This window comes from Rhinolophus ferrumequinum, chromosome 23 (genome assembly GCF_004115265.2).
Source record: "Rhinolophus ferrumequinum isolate MPI-CBG mRhiFer1 chromosome 23, mRhiFer1_v1.p, whole genome shotgun sequence".
NCBI classification, from domain to species: Eukaryota; Metazoa; Chordata; class Mammalia; order Chiroptera; family Rhinolophidae; genus Rhinolophus; species Rhinolophus ferrumequinum.
This window is the reverse complement of record NC_046306.1, coordinates 15,401,050-15,418,280: the sequence shown is the minus strand read 5'-3', so window position 1 is coordinate 15,418,280 and position 17,231 is coordinate 15,401,050. Positions and strand designations below refer to the sequence as shown.

Sequence of the window (17,231 nt, the reverse complement as noted above, 5' to 3'; positions counted from 1 at the left end):
GCTTCCCATTTTAATTATCTTCTCTAGGACACAAAGGTTCTCTAGTCTTTAAATCCTGCAATATTAAGATAATGACTTAAGGGAGTTGAATTATTATACTCCACCATAGTCTTTATGAGGGGCACCGTACCCTCCACCCCGAAGGAATGAGGTAAGGAGCAGGGCGAGGGGGTCAGTGAAGAGTGAGAAGCAGGGAACAAGGGGCTCTGATTCAATTCTCCTCTTTGGAACTGTGAAAGGAAGATGGGAAAAATACTTCCCCTGAATTACCAAATTTCATAAAGCCAGAAGGAGTGCAAAGAGGTAACTAAATTTGCTCTGTGTGCTCATTTAAGCCACTGGATGTTACATCAGAAGGATGGAGAGATATAAAGACTCAAAGAATTGCAGCTTTGTTCACTTTTCTGGTGGCATCATTCCTGGCCTGTGCTGGCCTTCTGTAGCCATCTTCAGCTTAATTCTCAGATGGGCAAGTAATTCCTAGCAATTCATGTCTTCCTTCTAAGGTTGGCATGTTATGGTACTTATTGTTCTCAAAGGCTAAGGGCTGGTAGCTGTAATAAGACAGCTTCTGTGCACACTATTCCCTTTGCTGCTAACAGAACATAGTGTGATATATGCCATTTGTCACCTTTACCCAACATGGTGTTTTTAAACCACAACCCCAGAGACTAGGGCCCAACTTAGGAAAGAGGGTCAAGTTGGAAAATCTGAAAATCTGAGAACTGTGGGCAGAGGGTGTCCTAGATCTCATCAGGCTCCCTGGTCAGCATGACAACACCATCACAGCGGATTTCATTAATTCTGAGACTACCTAACTTCACACGAGAACATTCAGTACACTTGCCCTCCGGCTATCAGCCTCCTCTCTTGTCACCTTTATCCAGCCTTTCTGCCATTGGCTTTTACCTCTTTTGAGCTTCCTTGTTGATGAGGTCCATTTCGGAGGTTCTCCTGAACATCTCTTCCTGGACCCAGTATCCTTGGTTACCTGGTCCCAGAATTTCAGGTCGGCAGAGTTCCTTGCGGTTGCAGCGCTGGTAAACAGTGACCAGCCGTCTGAGACGAGCAGTGAGCGCAGATGAAACTGGCCAGGGCGATTTGTCTGGGTCGGAGCCATCCTGGGCTTCAAACATCAGTGAGGACATTAGTATTTACAAACAGAACCAAAACAGTGGTGACTCAATAACCTAAATCAGCTCAGGATCTAGGAATAGCTGGAAGGGCTGCAATTTTGCTTTAGAAACAGTTTGAGGTTGTGGTTGGCTGCTGTCTCTCAAACCCAGAACTAATTCGAGGATCCTGCTCTAAGGCCGGTAACAAGCAGACTCTCTGTGGTCTTCTCTACAGAGAACTTCCGTGTTTCCCTGAAAATAAGACCTAGCTGGACCATCAGCTCTAATGCGTCTTTTGGAGCAAAAATTAATACAAGACCCTGTCTTATTTTACTATAATGTAAGCAAAAATTACTATAAGACCCGGTCTTATTTTACTATAATGTAAGACCGGGTCTTATAGTAATTTTTGCTCCTAAAGACGCATTAGAGCTGATGGTCCAGTTAGATCTTATTTTTGGGGAAACACAGTATGAGCTTTTGTGTAGCTGGGGCTTCCAAATGCCAAAGATTCTATTAAGCGTATATTGAGAAACACTAAAAAAAAAAAAAAAAAAAACCAAACCAAGCCCCCTTAACTCTCCTCCCCCAAATTCAATTAAAAAAAAAAAAATCAATGAAACCACAATTCCTTTTTTTCTCTCAGACTCCATCCTGACTTCAGATATTAACATTGATTTCACATTTGAATTTCAATGCCAGGTGGAGGAAGCTTGCCAGAGACACGTTACAGCTCCTTGTGTGACACCAGGAGAGTTTGCTGAAGGTCAACTTACTTGGCTTTTTAAAAGAGCCTCCTTATAACAAACAGCATTTTTAGTACATGTGAACTCCACGATAACCATAAACTGGGACCTTACTTTTCTTTGCCTTCAGAAGGACACAGTCTCACCTGCCCGGCTGTCATCCTTCTTTTCACCAAAAATGCCATCACCTCCATCAGTGGAACTCTCCTGGGGATAAATGAAGCCATGCCATCAGTAAATCTGCAGCTCAGAAGCCACCTCAGGTAGCCCTGCACAGGAGTAAACATGCACAAGAAGCATCTCCTGCCTGCAAATATCTCAAAGACCAAAATGGTCCCTGAGAAACAGTTTATTCACACAAGTTTCAAGGGAGCCAGAGAGCGGTTTATATAAAATATGCATTTCCCCCCCTGGAACTGTGTGGAATGATTCTGCTTGTAGAGAATTATAGCTTAAAGAGTGATGAACTTGAATGTTTTCCCCGGCAATTATATTTTACAAGCACTATTTTAGCTGTGAATTTAAATATTTGCTTTACCAGTGTCACTCGCAATTTAATAGCCATTTCACAAAAGCTGTGTTTGCATTTTGGTTGTGAGAAAGTATCACGCTCATGTTCGTTATGATTTTCTTACTGCACAGCAACAGACGCTACTTCCTAAAACATGACTGACTGCTCCAGGCATGAGACCTGATGGTGCAAAATCCCAAGAATTTAAAATTAAAATCACTATCTGAGGCTCCAAGTGAATCTGGAACCATATTACAGAGCTTATCCAAGTTGGAGCATTTGTCAAACTGGCTCTAATGGATTCCTTCACGAACTCCTTCTTGGTCTCAGAAACAGAACTTTCAAAGCTCCTTATTTTACGCACATGGGAATTTGGGGATGGGAAAAGAGATAGTGCTATTTTTCAACTGGACTCCATTTTTAACACATCTTCTGTTTTTGATTAGTATCTTCTGACCTGCATGATGGGAGAGAATAACTCCAGGACTTTGGCCATTTTAGAGCACAGGTCAGATGAGAAAGCAGGGTGAGCAAACTGTGGCCCCGAGAGTGTTAGCCCTCAAAGTAAGAATGGGTTTTGCATTTTTAAAGGGAGGAGAAGAGGAGGAGGAGTAGAAGAAGGAGGAGGAGTAGACGAGGAGGAAGAAGAAAGGGGGAGAGGGAGAAGAATATGTGACAGACTGTCTGTGGCCCCCGGGCCTAAGGTATTTACTGGTCCTTTCGGTTTGCTGCCCCCTGGACTAGCACCCAGCACAGAGACCTAGATACAGTAGGAATGGACAGACACCGATGACTGGCAGTAGTTACAATTCAAACTTTTTTGGGCCCCTCATATCAAGCCTGGACCTTGAGGGCAAAGAGAAACTGGGGCGCATTCTCTGAATATGTTTCTGTTTTGCTAGAACGGTGAAAAAGCTAACATTACTGGATGTGTTACTTAAGCACCGTGCAAAACCTTTTCCATGACATCTCAGAGCTGCTTCACGAGGTAGAAACTGTTACTACCCTCATCTTATAGATGCAGAAAACAAGCCATGGAAAGCTTCTGTAACTTGCCCAAGGTCACACAGCTAGCAAGTGGCAGAGCTGGGTTTCAAACACAGTAGTCTGATGAGAGCCTATACTTTCAACCACTAAGCCACGACAAAAGAGCAGCAACAGAGTCCACGTTGAACATTTGTTCAATTCTTTAGAATTGAAGAATTCAAGTGTAATCTCTTGCTCGGCCCAAACTGCTTCCCGCCACCTAATGTCAGCCAAGAGCGGACTCCTCAGGCTGATACACCATACCACTTGGAAGTGGCACGTAAGTATACCGTCTCATCTTCTCTCACTGTCTAGGTGGTAAGAAATAAGCAAAAACTAACCGGCCATGCCTTATATCCTTTCCTGCCATAGAGAACACTTTTGAGTAGCCTCAGAGAATCCATGGAGAGCCTTTGGAAGCTGGAATTTCTAATTACAGACACTGCCAGACTGAGAATGTTTCACAGCCTGCGAAATGTGGCAGCCAGGCACTGGAGTGACCAGGCTCATTAGGACATGTGGCTGGCCGCTGCGGGCATCACCACACCCCAGATCCACGGCTCCCAGCATGGTGTGAGGCAGACACACATGACACCCAAGTTTCCTGGCCAGTCTACCCAACAGTTCTGTTGGTGCACAGTTAGTACACATGAATGGCCGCGGGCAGTCTCTCTGGTAAGGAAAGATTCTGGTATCAGCAAGTGCCTTTTTCTGAATCCTGCCCTCTCTCGGGAGCACTTCCTCTAACTAGAAATGACAGAATGGAGACGACCTGGCTTATGAGTAGCCCAAGTGAAAGAGATGTCATACTCCTAGCTTCCGGCCATTAATGTGAGTGTGTGGTGTGCTACCACAGTGAGACTGGGGTCACAGGAAGCCCAGCACTGAGCTACGTAGTTTAACGTTTATTGTAGTATCTCAAGTTCTGCCTACCTGAAACAATCAGAAGGAAATGCTCTCCTTGGAAGGAGTGTGAATCGATCATTTCAGAGTGAAGGACCCCAGAGAGTGCTGATGACAAGATCGTCAAAACAAAAGAAACTGATGACAACATGCAATTTCTCCATCTTGAACACCCATGTGGTTGGCAGTCTGACAGTCCACTGTTCTCCAGCCCTGGGCAAGTTGTTCCATCTGTCTCAGGCTCATTTCTTCATTTGCAAAAATGGAGGCAATATACTACTTTATAGGGCGACTGGGGCACACAAATGAGTTGATTATGTGAACTGTTTAATCAAATGCTGGTACAAAGCAAACGCCCAACAAATGGTAGCTGAGACTGAAGAAATATGAAATATTAGTCCCAATGATTAGATAATCACTGAGTACTTCTATCTTCCAACTGAAATGTGTGCTCTAAGGGAGGCTTCGTGTATCAGCAACAAACGTCTATTAAGATCTCTGAGTACTGAGTACAGTACTCTACTGAGTACTTTATGTGCATATTTCATTTACTCGTATAATGAGGGTTCTAGACAAGGGGAAACTGCGGGATGGGGAGGTGGCTAATGTCGTCCAATATTACACACAGTTATTAGATGGTGAAAACGGACTTCAAACCCAGAAGGTCTGACTCCAGAGGACAATCTCTAACCACGGTGCCATGCTGCCTCTGGCAGGTGGGAGACACTGGAATCAAACGCTCTGCCAGTACTAAGAGTAACTTACCTCCACACACATCGCTTCTCTACTGGGGGCGTGGGGCTGTTTCCTTATCTGAAAACATAAGGTCTGGGCTCCCTTGTGGCTGCTCTGGGTGAAGGTGGAGGTGGTGGCCGAGGCAGCACAGACCCTGTGGAACCTGCGGACCCGGGGAATTTCCTCTATGCTCTTAGGAAATCCTAGGGCCAACACAACTGTGATGAGCTGTCGTCACATTTAACAAACAGTGAGTGTCTCGTGAGTGCCAGGAATTGCGTGCTAGGTTTAGATGCTAAAACAGTAGAAAAGATGGAATCTTTATCCTTTTAGAGCCCACAGTCTGGTGGTTATATAGGACACGTCAATAAAGCCTGGCCATTCAGTGCGACAATCGTCCCTGTGCACAGTGAAAACTCAAGGAAGAGTCACCGTCTCTATCAGACCCAAATTGGGGAGGGGGAAAGACATCCAAGAGGTGATGTCTGAGCCTCATTTTGAAGGACAAGGTGTTCGCAGGAAGAGGACGTAAAAGCTCTCTGTGTAGAGGTAACAGGAGGTACTAAGGAGGAGTCAAAAAGATCCCACAGTGGTTTTCGTCTTGCAGGAAAACAAAGCACCCCACTACTCTTGCATAAACTTCACCTGGTAAGTAAATATACATCAAATGTCTTTAACATAAAACTCAACGATCCTATTATGTAAAGATCACAGGATTTAGAAAAAGGTGTGAGCAGGGGAGACAATGCTCTTGTGTCCTCAGCCAGTAGGACTTTTTACTCTCCAGTCAAATATCATTACTGCAGTTCAGAGAACCCTCACACTCTTAAACTCATAAGGGTGACTTTCCAGCTCCTAACTGAATTTTCCCTACAATGGAATCAAACCACTTTCGCCATTCAATTTCCCTGTTAAGCATTTCTCCTGCGCGCATGTTGGCTATGACTTCATCCTCCACTTATTTAGACCTTGTTTCAGAGGCACCTGGAGTAGGAACTGCTGCAGAACAAGGACAAACACGCTGATTACAGCCTGACTGTATGAGTGACAGCTGTGCCACTACTTACTCCCCTTTCTGTTAAAAGAGATGGTTGTTTATTTTCCGACATATGAGGACTGATATAAAGAAAGATTTCATTTATAATTCTAGACTCCAGACCATTCCAAATGCAAGTCAACTTTCAAACTGCTAGAGAAGTTCCCTATGGAGGGTGGCTGGTTAGCTCAGTTGGTTAGAGCACGGTGCTACTAACACCAAGGTTGCCAGTTCGATCCCACATGGGCCACTGCGAGCAGTGCCCTCCTTAACAAAAAAAAGAAGAAAGAAAAAGAAAGAACTTTCCTATGGGTTCACTGACTCCAGCTGCATCTGAAGTCTGTTTACCAAAGTTCTATTGGTATTAAAACAGAGAGTGTGGGGGAAGGGAATCGAGTAGATCAAATGTTCTTTTTAACTTGAACATTCTATGATTCTCTCCCGCCACATTTTAAGAGGACAAATGCTGCAGTGTGCTCTGGAAGGCACCAGAGTAGTGTGGGGTCTGGACCCGATGTGATACAAGAAAAGCAAAAGAGCTAGGGATACTTCACCTGAAAAGAGAATTAAAGGGATTAAGGTACCTAGCCAGCCTCAAGAATTTAAAATTCCATCAGAGAGAAAAGAAAGAACAGTTTTGTTTTTTGCAGTACCAGAAGAAAACTAGACAGAATCTACGGAACCAACTGCTAGCCAGATTTCTGGGTCAGTATAAGGGAAAAATCACCCCAAAATGAAATGGGCTTCCTTGGAAGGCAGCACACTCCACCTCTTCTTCCCAGAGGCTCCTGGAAGTACCTGAACCTACCTGGAACGACCCCCTGAAAGCAAAGTTGTAGAGAGGATGCAACACTTAAGAGACCACTCAACACCCGTGTCAGAGCGCCTTGCAATGCTAAGATTTTGCCAATGTATTCACTGTTCATCTTTCTACGGCCAGGTCTGTTTAATTCAGAGAAATGACCCAAGTTCTGGATGACAGGCTCTTTGCGCTTCTTTAACCCTGCTTGCTGATCTGCCTGAGAACAGAACTGGGAGAAGAAAACACCTAACCAGCGTCTTCAGTGCAGGAGGTGTGGGGTGGGAGGGAACGAGGCCTGGTTCAGATGTTGGCTGCTCTTCTCCATTTGTTATTTCAGCACATGGACTAGAAGTCAAGCTTAATCTGTTATATAATCTGTCCCCCTCAAAATCTGGAGTAAGCACTCTTCATTCCATCTGCTTTTGATTATTCTATAGCCCAGATTTTAGGGGTTTGAAGAGCAAAATGAATAAGAGGTATTAATTTTATAAGAGAACAAAAACGTAGTTCCAGAGAACTTTTACCCTGCTCTATATAAGGAAACTTAAGTTATTTTATCAATTCTGCCGGAAGCCGTTCAGTGTCCAGAGAGCTCCAAGATCAAAGGCTGATGGTTAAGCGCGTAAACTTGATTGTGAACGGCGTTCAGCTGGGCCTGGCCTGCAGTTGGGCTGGCAGCTGCCTTTTCATAGAAGCTGCTACCGGGAGGACGGCACATGTATGTGCAAATGAAATACATTCTACTTTCTTTGTCTTGTTCTTTTGTTGTTTTGGTTTATATACCACATATCAGTGAAATCATATGGTTCTTTGCTTTTTCTGTCTGACTTATTTCGCTTAACATTATACTCTCAAGATCCAAGATCCATCCATGTTGTCACAAATGGTCCTACATCATCTTTCTTACCGCCGAATAGTATTCCATTGTGTATATATAAGCATTCTACTTTCTTGACTATGCAAAGAATACTTGATTGGAAAAAAAAATACCGGAATATCGAGAGAATACCTAGTCTGAACTCTGCCATCGAGTGCTGTGAGAACTTGGCAGAGCTCTTTAACTTCCTGGGCCTCTGTTTCCTCAGCTCTCAAATGAGGGTAATAACATCTGAAGTGTTAACTTCACATGGTTGAGGTGAGAATCGACTGAAACAAATGCAAACAGTGCTTTGGAAAGAGTCAAGTTCCACATGAGTATATGGTATTACTTTCATTTCTTTGGTACTTGAGTTATTTTCTATGGGAAAACACATCCCAAATTCCAGAGGAAAGAAGTTAACAGTATGAGCCAGGGACCGGAATGGCAGAACTTGGGATTTTCATTGTCAAGACCAGAACCCAACTTCTTTCAGGTCCAGGGTCTGAAGCTTCAGGCTGATTTGCTTCGATTTACTGCTTTTCAAACCTTGGGGGAGATACGGAAACATACCTTCGAAAAATAATTATTTCCCACTTTGGGAAAGTGATGTCATTGTTACTGTTACAAGAACCAGAGCTGAGGGGAGCCAAAGTAAATACCACACATTCTCCAAACTAGAACCCAAAGGAACTGGTAACTTTTAGGTGGTGATCAGCAGACGAGGAGAGATTATCCTGGCAATGGAGTCAGTTGGGGACAACGCTACAGTAACCTCTAGGACCCAGAATCCCTGAAATTCTAACAGATTCATTTGCTCCACTCCTCAAAGCCAGAGAAAACATAATCAAATGGTGCTTGGGTCCTGGTAAGGTTTCAGTCTGCTCATGCAAAGTCCCAGAAACTCATTTGTAAAATGCAGTACTTCTGCTTCTGGGAAGATGCACATTTCCCCTATTCCTCACTCTAAGTACAACTAACCCCCCGGACATTTACATAAAGAAAACTCTGAAAACTGAAGAGAAGAAAGTAGACCAATTAGTGACCTTGGGACCCAAGGTATGAAACAGTGGTGACTTCCCTGGGTTTTACTGCCTTATATATCCTAGATTTAGAGGTAAAGAAGCTGGCTGCCAGGATACACAAAATGATGCAGACAAAACAAAAAAGAAGAAGAAGAAGAAGAAAAAAGAAAGCCCCAATAAAAGCCGCTCCAGTAAAAAACAAGGAAAAGAATAGTTCAGAAATACACAAAATGTTAATACCCACTATACCCCAGTTTAATGACAAATAAAACACTGTGGCTCACAACACCCATACTAGCAAAGGCTGAGTGGGGAATCTCGACATCCACCTTCACCAGGCTGTAATAGGGCACCTCATTCCCCTGCTGAGGTAGTGTCAAAAGCCAATAGGGAGTCGCTGATAGTAATGAGGTGCCCACCCCTACCCATAGTGTCAGCAAAGACCATATGAGCTAAACTTCCACTCCTGACCAACAGCAGGAGAAACACCCCCCTTGGGTGTCACTGGGGGTGACTGGTAACACGAACTTCTACTCCCACCTGGTAATAAGGTGGCGCAGACCTGTTCACTGTTCCCCTGCGAGACAGCTGTCAGAGGTAGTCAGCTAAAATAGAAGTTTTAAATAAGACCCTTTTAAATAAGTCTCACAATATAATACTCAAATGTTCAGCTTTCACTCAAAAATTGATTATACCAAGAACTAGGAAGACCTCAAACCGAATGATAAAAGAACCAATCGATACTAATAACACGGAAATGATGAGATCTTAGAATTATCTGACATCAGAATTTAAAGCAGTCATCAATGAACAAAACAAAGTTCCTGCAAAGAAATAAATATCCAAAGAAGAACCAAAGGGAAATTTTAGATTTGAAAATAAAATAACCAAAAAAATTCTCAGTGAACAAACTCAATGGCAGAATAGAGAAAAGAATGAACCAGAAGACAGAAAAACAGGAAGTACCCAGTGTGAACAAGAGAGAAATAGATTTAAAAAAATGAAACAGAACCTTAGGGACCTGTGGGACTATAACAAAAGATCTAACGTTCATATCACCAGAGTCTCAAAAGGGGAGGAAAAAGGTCTTGAAGAAATAATGGCTGAAAACTTCCCAAATTTGGCAGAAGACATAAACCTACATAGTCAGGAAGCTGAGCAAACAGGATGAACTCAAAGAAATCCACTCAAAAAATCTAGTTAAACTTCTTGAAAACTAAAGACAAAGAAAAAAATCTTGAAAACAGCAAGAGAGAAAAGACACCTCACTTATAGGAGAAAAACAACTTGAATGACAGTGGATTTCTCATCAGAAACCATGGAAGCCAGAAGGAAGTGGCACAACATTTTTCAAGAGCTGAAAGAAAAGAACTGTCAACCCAGAATCCTATATCCAGTGAAAACATCCTTCAGGAATGAAGGGGATATTAAGACATTCTCAGATGAAGAAGTGTCACCAGCAAACCTACTATAAATGAATGTTTAAAACAATTTCTTAAAATAGAAAGAAACCTTGGAACACCAGGAAGAAGAAAGAACACAGTAAACAAAAATAAGGGTAAATACAGTAGCCTTTCCTTCTCTCGAATTTTCTAAATTATATTTGACAGTTGTAGCAACAATTATAACATTGTCTAATATGGTTCTAAATACATGTAGAAGAAATATTTAACACAATTATATTATAAATGGGGAAGGGTAAAGGGACGAAATGAAGTATGGTTTCTACACTTCACTTGAACTGGGAAAATGATACCAGTGGGTTGTGACACACTATGTATATGTAACAAAATATCTAGAATAACCACTAAAAGCTATAAAAAAACCCAACATAATTAAAAAAATATTCAAATAACCCAGTGGAAGGCAGCAAAAAGAAAACGGAATCAAAAAGCAAAGAAAACAATAAAACACCAGACTTAAGCCTTTATGTATCAATAATTACATTAAATGCAAAGAGCCTAATACACCAACTATAAGACAGAGATTGGCAGAGTGCATTAAAAAAATGTGACCCAACTATATGATGTCTAAAAGAAACTCACTTCAAATACAGTGATAAAGGAAGGCTGAAAGTAAAAGGATAGAAAAAATTATAGAATGAAAACATTAATCAAAGGAAATCAGGAGTAGGTATAATAATATCAGATTAAAGTCTGAGAGACACAGAGGGACATTATACAATGACAGCCGAGTTAATCCACTAAGAAGACATAATCCTAAATGTATATATACCAAACAACAGAGCTGCAAAATACATGAAGCAAAAACTAATAAAACTGGGAGGAGAAATAGACAAATCCATAATTATAGCTGGAGACGTTATACTCCCTCAAAATCTGATGAAAACACCTAGACAGAAAATCAGCAAGGGTACAGAAGAACTCAACACTACCAACCAATAGACTCTAAGTGACCTCATGCAACACTCCACCCAACAACAGCACAACACACATTTTTTTCCAAGTGTCAATAGAATATATACCAAGATAAACCATATCCTGGGCCATAAAAAAAACCTTAACAAATTTAAAACAATGGAAATATACATGTGTGCTCCGAACACAGTGGAATCAAACTAAAATTCAAAAACAGAAAAATAATGGGTAAGTCTCCACTTGGAAATTAAATGATACATGTGTAAATATCCATGGCTCAAAAAGGAAGTCTTGAGAGAAATTTTAAAGAAATACATTAAATTGAATGAAAATGAAAATTTAACATAGCAAAACTTGTGGAACATAACGGAAGCAATGCTGAGAGGTAAATTTATAGTACCAAATGCATACATTAAACAAGCAGGAAAGTCTCAAAAATCAGTAATCTAATCCCCGACCCCAAAAATCTAGGAAAATAAAACCAAAGCAAGCAGGAAGAAGGGAATGCTAAAGAGCAGAAATCGATGACATTTAAAACAGAAAAACAGTAGAGAAAAAGCAATAAAATAAAGAGCTGATTCTTCAAAAAGATAAAGTAGACAAATCTCTAGCAAGATGATAAAAGAAGAGAGAAGACAAATTACCAAAGCAGGAATGAAACAGAATTTCACTACCAATTCTGCAGATATCAAAAGGACAGTAAGCGGATATTATGAACAACTCAACACACATACATTTGACAACTCAGGTGAAACAGACCAATTTCTTGAAAAACAACAACTACCACAACTTAACCCAGTATAAAAGACAACTGGATTCATAATTTAAAAACTTGCCAAAAAAGGCAATCTCTAGGTCCAGATGGTTTCATTGGAGAATTCTATTAAACATGTAAAGAATACCAATTCTAGGCAAACTCTATCAGAAAATAGGAGAGGAGGGACCATCTAATTCATTTTATGAGGCTAACATTACCCCAATATCAAAACCAGACATTAAATGCCTAACTATTACATTGTTTTGTACACCTGAAATAAAATAAAAGGAAAAAAAACACACAAAAAAATCAGACAAATATAGAACTGAAAGAGAACTGCAGACCAATATCCCTTGTGAATATAGATGTAAAAATCCTTAAGAAAATATTAGCAAATAGTATTCAACAATAAGAACATATACCATGATCAAGTAGAGTTTATCCAGGGATGTAACACTGGTTCAATATTTGAAAATCAATCAATGTAATCTACAATATTAACAGGCTAAATAAGAAAAATCACACGATTTTTCATATTGTATTAACTGGTACAAAAAATGCATTTGATATCCATTCATGATAAAAATTCTCAGAAAAGGAGGAATACAGGGGAATGTCCTCATCTTCAATAAAGAGCATCTACAAAAATCCTAGAGCTAACATTATACTCAACGATGAAACACTGAATGTCTTCCCACTAATATCAGGAACAAGGGATGTCTGCTCTCATCACTCTTATTCAACACGATGCTGGAAGTTTTAGACAATGCAATAAAGCAGGAATAGGAGATACACGGCTTTTAGATCAGGAAAGAAAAAATAAAACTATCCCTATTTGCAAACAATCTGTTGATGTGAAAAAAAAATCTCAAGAAACCTACAAAAACCTAGAACTAAGTGGTAATTGAGTTCAGCAAGCTTGAAGGATACAAGATAAACATAAATACAACATCATTTGCAATCACTCGAAAGAAAGGAATCAGTCTATCCAATTTTAAAACTTACTATATAGCTACAGAAATCAATATATATGCCATTGGCAGAGGAATATACAAATAGATCAATGGAACAGAATAGAGAACCCAGAAATAGATCCACACAAATATGTGGATCTTTCTTGACGAAGGTGCAAATGCAATTCAATGAAAGAAAGATTTTTAAAACAAAAGGTTCCATGTTGACATCAACATGTCAAAAAAAGAACCGTAATCTAATTCTCTCCATTTATGTGAAAATTAACTTAAAATGGATCACAGACTTAAATGTAAATCAAACACTTTTAGGGGGAAAAAAAACAACAGAAGAAAACCTTCAGGATCTACAGGTAGGCACAGTTCTTAGATTTGACACCAAAAATATGATCCATAAAAGGAAAAACTGATAAGCTTGACTTGATCAAAATTAAAAACTTTTGTGAAAGATAATATGAATAGGATAAAAAGACAATACAAAGTGGGAGAAAACATTTGCAAACCACATATCTGACAAAAGACGAGTATCTGGAATATATGAAGGACTCTTCGAACAGTAAAACAAAGAAACAACTCAATTAGAAAATGGACAAAGGACACGAAGAAACATTTCACTGAAGAGGTATACATAGGGCAGCTAAGCATAAAAAAAATGTTAAGCATCATTAGCCATTAGGGAAATGCAAATTAAAACCACAAGGTATCACTCCATTCCTATCAGAATGGATCAACTAAAAAAGGGTGACAACACCCTACTGAAAATGAGGAAAAAAGCAGATCCCTCACGCATCGCTGGTGAGAAGGTACAACTGTACAGCCACTCTGGGAAAGTCTGGCAGTTTCTAAGGAAAACTAAATACGTAATAAGTATATCATATGACCCAGCAATTATACTCCTGGACATTTATCCCAGAGAAATGGAAATGTATTTCCATCCTCAATCTGTATGAAATGTTTGTAGAGGTATTCGTAATAGTCAAAAACTGGAAACCACCCAGATGTCCTGCAATGGATGAATGGTGAAACACACTGCGGTACATCCACACTACAGACGACTACTAGGCAATCAAAAGGGGAGAATTATTGCTACAGACAATCATCTGGATCCACCTACAGAGAATTGTGCTGAGTGACAAAAGCCAATTCCCAAAGGTTACATGTTATACGACTCCATTTGTACAAATTCTTAAAATGACAAAATTATAGAAATGGAGAACAGGTGAGTGGTTGCCACGGATTAACAGGTATGTGAAGACAGGAGGGAAGTGTGGATGGCTATCCAGGGGCAACAGGATGCATCTTTGTGGTCATGGCAACGTCCTGTACTCTGACTCTATCAGCATCCTGGTTCTGATACTGCACTAAAATTTTCCAAGATGTTCCTTTGGTGGGAAACTGGATAAAAGGTACATGGAATCATTCTGTATCCTATAGTTGCACCTAAAATCCAGTGATCTCAAAATCAAAAGTTTCATTATAATAAAGGTGCAATGCAGTCAAGTTCCCGAGACCACTACTAAAATGGGGATTTCTCTCTTCGTATTCAAGATTGGGATTGCCACACAGCACATCCGACTCACCATTTGTTTCTGGAGGCCATCTAATTTGTCCTCAGTGCTGTCTTCTTTATCCGTGTTGCCTCTAAATAAAGGTGAAAAATAAAAAAGCATCACACACCATGTAGGAGCTATTTAGTAAATCAGGACACTTGCAAGAAAACCCCCTAAATCACTGAGCACAGGGACTCTTAGTCGATCCCTTTCCCCACAGGCCTCAAAATCTTGGATTTTCCAAGTGTCCTAACTTCTATGGGCAAGGACCTCCACTGAATTAGGACTTCAGCATCTACTCAGTCAAGTGGAGAGGCAGCTATTCAACAGTGATGAAATAAAAAAGTAATCACGACACATCAAAAGTTATCTGAAGATGTGGCTTTGGTGAGGAAAAAAAAGACTCCAGAGACTGAAGGCTTGCAAACCGAGCAAGTCCTGATGTGCCATCCCCAATCACATCAGATGAATCTTCACACATGATCGCTTCCATTTGGCAGCAGTCCCTTCCTCCAAAGGGAGATCTGCCAAAACTGTCGAGAAGGACACTTTGCCCCCTTTACTGACAATCGCACTTGACTCTAGGTTCGCTCCTAATGTCTTCTCTCTTGTGAGCTTAACTATTGCTGATGTCTACGTTTTCATGACTCCTTTTAAAATTGACTTTGAAGTATTCCTGCCTCAAATATTCTTATCTTTGCTGCTCAGATTCTATGAAAACCTCCTACCTTCACTGCTTAACTAGAGAGAATAGCTGCCCCACAAAAATACAACCTTTAGACCACAATGAGGTACCTCATGCAGGTAATGTTTTCCCTGACCCAGGGAATCTAACACCAGCAACACGGGTCACTTGGGCATTTGTTAACATCTCTCTGAATGCATCTTTAGTATCCACCCACAGAAAACACCTTTGGTAACTGAAATGTTCATCGGGGTTAAGGACAGATGAAAAAGCCATCTCGCTCCTTTCTTGGCCTTAGCAGATGGTCAGGGCTCCTGGCAGTGCCATGCCCTCATGTCTAAGCCTGGCCACAGCCCTAGGCAATGCAAAGCATATCTGCTACTTTTGGGGAGAAGATCAGGTCAAAAGCTTCGCAAACACAAGCTAAGACATACATATTACATTTTCCATATATATACACACATACATACATACGTATGTATGTATATACATATACATATATCTATATATATGGTGGGTTTTTTTTTTGAGAACCAGATTTTGGCTGTTAGTTTAGCTTTCCTATGAATTCACACATTGGGAGATTATGCCAACAGTAAATAAAATTCAGTCACTGAGGATGCTTTCATCCTTTCGTGCGCACACCCAGGGAAAAGGCCTAAATGCCATGGCTGTCAAGCGGTGGCTCCTAAACCCACCTTACTCGCAGACCATGCAATCCTTAAATAATGCTGGAACTTTATCTGAGGAATTCCAAGGTCAAGAAGTCTGTACTTGCTGTGCCTCTTCTGAGCTTTCCGCCAGGTATGAGAGGTCTGAGTTCCAGAATCCTCTGACCAGGTAAGATACAGAGATATGGGCGGCCTGGGAACCCACGAAGGACAGGAGCTAGTATCTGGTTCCAAGTGTTAGAAGTCATAGAAAAGGCCTGAAGTGTAACAGGATGCTGCCCAAAGCAGCACCTCTGGAAGGCCGTCCCAGCACGGCAAGGTTTAAGGGAGAGCCGGACTGTAGGGAAGAGGCTGAGTGTGCTGCACATCGTGGAAGGAGCCATCATTTCGTGGCATGACATGTCACATCACAGCTGTCCTATGCAGCTTCTCTCTCACCTTTCGGGAATGTCTGAAGTCCCATCTGTCACACCCTGTTCTGCAGACAGGGACTTCTCATCTGGCATCCCAACTTTCTCCAGGAAGCAGAGTGCTGGGTCTGCTCGCATGGCGTTGTACCGCTCGTACCCTGAGCAGGAGTAATGAGAGAGGTCAGAAGTCACGTCAGCACTCATTTTCTGCCCCGGGACCAGGACAGTCACTTTGTTTCCCTTATGAAGTAAAAACAAAACAACAAATGCTCATTTAAGATTTACTGGACCCGTTAAGATTTCTCATCAGGGGAAGAGCCTTGAGCTGAAGTGGACACCTCTGAGCAGTGCCTGACCAAAAATGAAAGCTTATATAAAATGCTCTTGTGTCCGAGACAGGTTCAGATACCATTCTCACATGCTTGCTGCTTTCGGACACCAAAGGGAATCAGGCAAATTGGTTTTACAATTTCTTCTCCTGGCACACCCCCCAACTCTGGACACCTCGTTACCTCTCGAGTGGGCCTTGTTTTCTTACAGTCCAGTTTTATCCCACGTGTTAGAATCGGAAGCTGAACAAAGTGACGGATGCCAGGGATGAAATATAAAGAGGACTGTGATTGTTAATTGGATTAAAATGGATCTGCTGCCTCTGTATTCAAACTCAGTACAAAATCCTAAATCCACTGGACAGGGCTTTAAAATTGCCCCCACCACATCTCCAAAGTCAAGAACAGACGGAGCATTTTTCAACTCAGAAGAGAGACTTCAAAAGGGAGGCAAAACAATGAAAAACCATCACTTTTACTTTCACAAAGCCCATGCATGAGAATGTTACTATTTTATTAAATCTAATGTAATCTTGTAACGAGACAGGACTTGGTTATGTACAAGATCCAACCTATTTTATCCAACTACCTTGGGAAAAACTCCTTCATGATCATCAAAACGTTTTCTATGCTGCTCCTAGCAAACAAAGTCAATTTCTAGCTTGGTAGTGTGTACAGAGACCCCATCAGAGGGGATGGAAAATGCTGTACCTAACTGAGAACCA

General features: G+C 41.1%; 1 protein-coding gene across 3 annotated transcripts in view; it reads right to left on the bottom strand.

The window, feature by feature from the left end:
• The window catches only part of CHD6 (chromodomain helicase DNA binding protein 6), a 181,118-nt gene that overhangs the window by 20,879 nt on the left and 143,008 nt on the right, over positions 1 to 17,231 (bottom strand). For all 3 annotated transcript variants that reach the window (XM_033094536.1, XM_033094538.1, XM_033094537.1), the window contains 4 exons: positions 16,206 to 16,335; positions 14,442 to 14,502; positions 2,008 to 2,068; positions 910 to 1,126 (listed from right to left, as the gene is read on the bottom strand). In XM_033094536.1, coding sequence (XP_032950427.1) covers positions 910 to 1,126; positions 2,008 to 2,068; positions 14,442 to 14,502; positions 16,206 to 16,335 — 469 coding nt within the window. The remainder of the gene's footprint in view (positions 1 to 909; positions 1,127 to 2,007; positions 2,069 to 14,441; positions 14,503 to 16,205; positions 16,336 to 17,231) is intronic.